The sequence below is a fragment of the Muscardinus avellanarius genome, assembly GCF_963383645.1.
Source record: "Muscardinus avellanarius genome assembly, chromosome: 1".
Lineage (NCBI taxonomy): Eukaryota > Metazoa > Chordata > Mammalia > Rodentia > Gliridae > Muscardinus > Muscardinus avellanarius.
The window spans coordinates 228,742,223-228,749,390 of record NC_137786.1 but is presented as its reverse complement, the minus strand read 5'-3'; the positions used below and the strand labels follow the sequence as shown (position 1 = coordinate 228,749,390).

Genomic DNA, 7,168 nt, shown 5'->3' with positions numbered 1-7,168 from the left:
AGACTAGGATTAAGAAAGACCTCTACCTTTTAGCTTTACTCTGGAAATCCAAAGTTGTAGGTCACATATTCAGTGACCTAAGTTGTCATAAGTGACAACCAGAAAGTGGATCGCGCGCTCCACACCGCCGGCCCGGCCACAGTGGCGCCGAGCCGGTCCAGGCTCGTCAGCCGGAAGCCCGGGGCCTGGAGGGCGAAGCCGGCCGGAAGGGGAGCGGACACGACCCCGTCCGCGCGGAATATTGAAGGATGTTTGTTCCAAGATCTCTAAAAGTCAAGAGGAGTTCCAATGATGACATCAAAAGCTGTGTTGCTAAGAAAATTAAGCCAGAAGGAGAAGACCTTCAGCTGGACCAAGGCAGAGATGTCTCAGTCTACACTTCAGTTACAGAAGAAGCCATTACACCAGACAGGCCCAGCAGCCAGTCAGGCCCCTTCCCCAGCCTGGCTGGCCAGCTGAGGGAGGATGCCTCTGTAGGCCCTGAGCAGGGCGCTGAAGAGCCTGTGAAGTCATTTTCCAAAACACAGCGCTGGGCAGAACCCGGGGAACCTGTCTGTGTTGTCTGCGGTCGTTATGGAGAGTACATCTGTGATAAGACAGATGAAGATGTGTGCAGCTTGGAATGTAAAGCAAAACATCTTCTTCAAGTTAAGGAAAAGGAAGAGAACTTAAAACTCAGCAGTCCAGAGAAAGTGGGTTCTGAGCCAGAGTCTCCACTCGATGCAGCTTTTTATATCTACAAAGAGCACCCCTTTATTTTGAACCTTCAGGAGGACCAGATTGAAAATCTTAAACAGCAGCTAGGAATTTCAGTCCAAGGGCAAGAAGTCACCAGGCCCATCATTGACTTTGAACACTGTGGTTTCCCTGAGACCTTAAATCACAACTTGAAGAAATCAGGCTATGAAGTGCCAACCCCCATCCAGATGCAGATGATCCCTGTGGGTCTCCTGGGGAGAGACATTCTGGCCAGTGCAGACACTGGCTCAGGAAAAACAGCTGCCTTCCTTCTTCCTGTTATCATCCGAGCTTTACTGGAGAGCAGAGCTCCATCTGCTCTTGTCCTTACACCAACAAGAGAGCTAGCCATCCAGATAGAGAGACAAGCTAAAGAGCTGATGAGCGGCCTGCCACGCATGAGGACTGTGCTGCTCGTCGGGGGCTTGCCCCTGCCCCCACAGCTGTACCGCTTGCGGCAGCATGTGCAGGTTATCATAGCAACCCCTGGACGACTTCTTGATATAATAAAACAGAGCTCTGTAGCACTCTCTGGAATAAAAATTGTAGTGGTGGATGAAGCTGATACCATGCTAAAGATGGGCTTTCAACAGCAAGTGCTTGACATTTTGGAACACATTCCTAATGATTGTCAGACCATTTTGGTTTCAGCCACAATTCCAGCTAGCATTGAACAGCTAGCAAGCCGGCTGCTGCATGATCCTGTGAGAATCATCGCTGGGGAAAAGAACCTGCCCTGTTCCAATGTCCGTCAGATCGCCCTGTGGGTAGAAGACCCAGCCAAGAAGAAAAAGCTGTTTGAAATCTTAAATGATAAGAAACTCTTTAAGCCTCCAGTGTTGGTATTTGTGGACTGCAGACTAGGAGCAGACCTGCTGAGTGAGGCAGTTCAGAAGATCACAGGTCTCAAAAGCACATCGATGCATTCAGAGAAGTCACAAGTAGAAAGGAAAAACATATTGGAGGGGCTGCTTGAAGGAGAGTATGAAGTCGTGGTGAGCACGGGTGTCCTGGGACGAGGCCTCGACCTGATCAGTGTTGGGCTGGTGGTGAATTTCAACATGCCGTCCAGCATGGATGAGTACGTGCATCAGGTTGGAAGAGTGGGGAGATTATGTCAAAATGGAACAGCAATTACTTTCATCAATAACAATTCAAAAAGACTCTTCTGGGATATTGCAAAAAGAGTAAAGCCCACAGGATCCCTTCTTCCTCCACAGTTACTAAGTTCCCCTTATCTTCATGACCAGAAGAAAAAGGAACAACAGAAAGATAAACAGACACAAAAGGACATGGTTACAGGAGCTAATCTTATGGACATTATTAGAAAACATGATAAAAGTAACTCCCAAAAATGATTTCTTATGCTACTCTGAGGAAGTTTTATTGTGTATTTTCGGCAAAATTTATATAAATTATTACTGTATAATTTGAATAAATTAGAATATTCATGAATTAAAAGAATGTTAAAGATATTTTTAAGTTTTAATAAAATTGATACAGCAATATTGAAAAAAAAAAATAAGTGACAACCAGTGAAATTCTGATGGTCCCAGAACAGTCTAGACACCTAAAAGTTACTGGAGGAAGAAAAACAGACTGGTACAAACCATTGATCCTCCCCATGATCAGCAAAGAATGAGACTACAAACAATCCCTTCCCAAGGGGATTGAACTATATGGATTATAAGAAATAGTTCATTTGTGCATTCAATATCCTTACTTACTCTGAGATAAACAAAGAACTTGTATCTTTTCTACCATTCTTGAAGCTCTGACAGGTCCAGCACAGTCTAATTGCCCAAGGAAGAATGGAAAAATTTTATATATTTCCCATAGTAGCCCATGATTAGGTATAGACTTGCAGACAACAAGCAATAAAACAAAGCAAACAACAAATAAACAATAACAAGAAAAATACAAAACAGATCATTTATTCTTTCTGACAAAGAAAATAGTAAGGAGAGACCCCCCAAATAGCTTGCTGAACTAATTAGTGGTATTTTTTATTCTACATGAGGCTGTTTCATAAACAGAGAAATGTGTCTGCTTTGCTCTATTTACGGGCACCAAAACAGAGGATAAAAGAAGCTAATGCATCAAGGAGAGATATTCCAAGCAAAAGAATAATCATCTCCCATAACACAGAATAGAAATACCTAAGAGAATATTGAAAATAACTTTTCAAAAGATTCTGCCCAAGGGCAAAAGACTAATGCATATAAAAAGGAAAAGTTTCAACAAAAAGGTAAAAAAAATTCCAAAGAAGGAATTATTTTTTAACACTAATTGTACAATTTTATTACAATTATAGAATATAATTTTTTAAAGTTGACAAACTAACAACCACCTAGCCTATGCATAACACAGCACATGTGAAAACATTTTAGCAGAATTGTTGACCATAAATTTTAAATAAGTTGACAGTATGATGTAGTTGCAGGCTCCCTTCCTCCGCCAAACCCCAAATGAATAATGCAAACATTGGTCCTATTACAAAGGAAATGATAAACTCTTTTTTTTTTTTGGCAGTACTGGGGTTGGAACCCAGGTATTCTACCTTCAAGCTATGTTCCAGCCCTATTTTTTGAAGGAATTATGATGTTAATAAGTACGATAACTTAACAGACAAACTTACTAGAGGTGTCCAGCAGCAAAATAGTTTAAGCAGGAGGAAGAGTCAGAGAACATGAGGTATGGTTATTGAAATAGATCAGTCAGAGAAGCAAAGCAAAATAAGAATGTAAAAGAATAAAGAAAACTTAATGGACATATGTGACATCATTTCTCCTCCCTTCCATGTGCAGGTGAATCTCTTCACATTGTAGGCTTGTTGAGGGAAAGGTGACACCTGTAACCCTTCATTCCTGTCATGTTCAGTGTGTCTTTTCTTGTGTCTTATATCTTTGTGAATCCCACGTATTTTTATTTCTTATTCTACTCCATCTCTTTGGTGCATCAAAACTTCTTATACAATCTTCTTTAAATTTTAAATTGTATTATAGTCATTTTGTGGTAATAGAGATCGATTGTTAGTGGGACTCATATTCGCTGCTTTTCTTGGTCGCCATCTTCCCAGAAGTCCACATATGTACTTCTTATGTAGTATATTTTAAATATTTCTTCCCACTCTCTTGAAACTGATTCCATTTATCACATTTTAATTTGCTGAGAGTCTTTGAGTTCCTTTGATTATTGGGAAACACAAATAAATGTGACTTCTCAGTAGTGTGGACTTTATGAACCTCTTTAAAACTATATGGTGAGCTGGGTGTGGTGGCATACACTTATAATCCCAGGATTTGAGAGGCTGAGACAGGAGGATCATGGTTTGCAGACAGCCTCAGCTACTTAGTGAGGCCCTTTGCAACTCAGTGAGACCCTGTTTCAAAATAAAAATTAAAAATATGGCTGGGGGTATTTCTCAGAAGTAGAACACCCATGGGTTCTATCCCCAGTACTGTAAAAAAAAAAAACAAAACTATAAAGTGAAAATAACATCTCTCAGACCCAAAGGGCCAGGGCCAAACACAAAACACTGTGAGCTACTAAAGAGCTTTCTGATTTACTTCTATTTCTTTTTCTCTGAGGAGCTATTCTGTTAGAAACCATGGTTGCCTAGTTGCAATAGAAAAGTAAAAGTATACTTAAGGAAATAAAGAGATAAAAAAGAGAAAGTAAGAAAGAAGCTTAATTTTGATATAATATGTAGGGTGTGTGTGTGTGTGTGTGTGTGTGTGTGTGTGTGTGTGTGTGTGTTTCTGGGGACTGAACTCAGGAGAATTCTGTCTCTGAATTGCACACCCATCCCTTTTTAAAATTTTGTATTTTGAAATAGGTCTCAAGAGTCTACTGAGAGGGACTAAGAATGGGAGACATTCACTACTTACTCATTTGACAAAGGTCTAATATTTTAGACCTAGAATATACAAGTAGCTTAAAAAGCTTAACACTAAAAATTTAAAAAAATTAAAAATGGGTGATCAGACAAAATTGACATTTTTCAAAAGAAGAAATACAAACGACTGACAAATATATATTTCATTATTATCAGTTATCAGTGAAATGCAAATCCAAACTACATTGAGATTCCATCTCACTCCAGGATAATAGTCATCAAAAACACAAATAATAATAAACAGTGTCAAGAATGTAGGAAAACCAGAACCCTGTTACACTGTTGGTGAAACTAAACTGGCATAACCACTTTGGAAATCAGTGCGGAGGTCTCTCAGATGATTGAGAAAGAAACTAACATATAACACAGTGATAACACTTTTATGCATCTTCCCAAAGATATTAAATAAAAACATTATTATTATACACACATATTCATGTTCATTGCAACAGAACTAAAAATAGTCAAATTACAGAACCAGCTTAAATGTCCACCAATGAATGAATGAATCACAAAATAATAGAATTTTATTCAGTCATAAAGAAGAACAAAATTACACCACTTGCAGGAAAATGGACGAAACTCAAGAATGTTATACTTAGTATACCCAGTTCCAGAAAACATGTATGTTCTCTCACATGTGGAAGATAGATATTTGGCAATAGGAGCCACATTAGCTAGAGGAGCAGACTCCAAGGGAGTGACTGAGGGCTATCAGGGAAAGTGGGGGCAAAAGTCATAAAGGACGAAATAGTAGAAATAATGCTAAGAACATACACAAAATTGCCAATTCCAATTTCAAAGACTGTGGGGTGGGGTGGGGAGGGCAACAAGAGTGTGTGCATGTATTTTTGTAACACTTTTTACCTCCAAAATTATGTAAATGATGTAAAATTACACTGTTCCAAACTTTAAAAAATTGAAACAGGATCTCACTAAGTTGCTGAGAGTCTCACTAAGGTGCTGAGGCTGGTGTAGAACTTGTGATCTTCCTGACTAAGCCTCCCAAGTACTAGGATTCCAGGGCCATGGCAATCTTATAATATGTAGTTTTAATTATAATGCAAGCTTGAATATTCTAGTTTCTAAATTTGAAAATGAAGCTTTATTCCAAGAAAATGTTGAGCCATTAAAGGTCTGTTTTTATGAAACTCATTTCATGATAGATTTGAATAGAAATGATATTGAACAAGTGCAATTAAACAGAGATTGGCAATCATTCTCTAGATGAAAATTATGAGCAGCTACCAGGCACAAGGGCCCTGGTAGAGTCATGATTCATGACCTTTAAATATAAATGTAACTCATGGTCACAGGAATAGGTTATCAGCAAGGTAATGTAGAATGATTCCAGAGAATATATATTGTTTATGCCAGAGGCTCAGGTAGCTATTGCTGATCACTATTGCAATCATAAAATATTGCATTTGCACTTAAGTACCAGTACCCACAGGTCCATTCACTATGAAACCTCCTAAATGGTAAAGTAATAACAAGATAAGATGATAAATGCAGAAAAATTAATTTATTAGAACAAGACATTGAAACCTCTACATTTTTCAGTGAAGATCATGGTATCCTTGAAAACTGTTGAATCAGGAATAATTTATTTTTATTCATTTCAACACTTTGCCACAATCTGTCCCTGAAATTGAACAGAAAAAAAGACATAAAGATATTTAAAGGTGAACTCAGTCATGCTTTTCTCAGTTTTCCTAGGGTATTTGGTTCAGATGTCTTTGGAATTCAGAGACGCTGAATGGACAGAGCATCCCAGGAATTATTTCCTCAGTAGACTCAGGACTGTGGGCTCTACTTTCTCCTGCAATGGAGAACCCATTGTTGACACATGTGGAAGGGCTAATGGAGTTTGGGGCTGCAACTATTTTCAGAGATCACAGCCTACTTGACAGAACTGGTAAAGCTAGCAAAAAATAAAAAAAGAAACACCTGCAAAGACTGTGCTCTGACAGAGGCCAGCTCTAGATCCCTTCTGCCTTCTGTTAACACTCTTTGTGTTGCCTATAACTTTCTACAGTGACTGAGACCCAGCAGGAGAGCAGAACTCACACACAGGAGGTCTCCCAAGCAGGGGGCAGCAGGATTTTGCATTGAAATATCCCTTTTCGGGGCCAAGTTTTCATTTTCAGGACACCATGGGGAAGAATAGCATCCAGGGTGGTATCCTGAGGAAGGATCAGACCCCCAAATTCTGTGCTTAATTGGATTTAATTTAGCAGATGAGATGGTAGTATCCTCCATGTGGCCCAGATCAGTCAAGTTATTAAGACCATGAAGGTAGGTGTACATCCCCTCAATTTAGTGGAGACTGTTGATTCATTGTAGTGGAGACTGTTGCTTCACTTATGACTGTGTGGGTGACTAGAAGACTATATACATAAAGAGTGATGATATTACCAGTACTGCTTCAATGAGGAGTCTGTTCATAAGTGACATTTGATCCGTGCACTCTTTCACTTCCATCTTTGCGGCTACGGCTTCCTCAGGTGCATCATATTTTTTCAGTAAAGA

The 7,168-nt window shown here is 39.4% G+C and overlaps 1 protein-coding gene across 5 annotated transcripts; it reads left to right on the top strand.

Annotated features, from left to right (window-relative positions):
- Positions 1-248: 248 nt before the first annotated feature.
- LOC308271542 (putative ATP-dependent RNA helicase DDX59) lies at positions 249-2,096 on the top strand (the record flags this gene model as incomplete). Of its 5 annotated transcripts, none has more annotated exons than XM_080707943.1 (2): positions 249-1,202; positions 1,545-2,096. In XM_080707943.1, 2 exons carry the CDS (start codon positions 249-251, stop codon positions 2,094-2,096), a joined length of 1,506 nt encoding a protein of 501 aa, XP_080564069.1. The 5 variants fall into 5 exon arrangements, with proteins under 5 accessions (XP_080564069.1, XP_080564070.1, XP_080564068.1 ...); XM_080707944.1 differs by having other exon boundaries at positions 249-1,286; positions 1,821-2,096; XM_080707942.1 differs by having other exon boundaries at positions 249-1,289; positions 1,533-2,096.
- Positions 2,097-7,168: the final 5,072 nt, after the last annotated feature.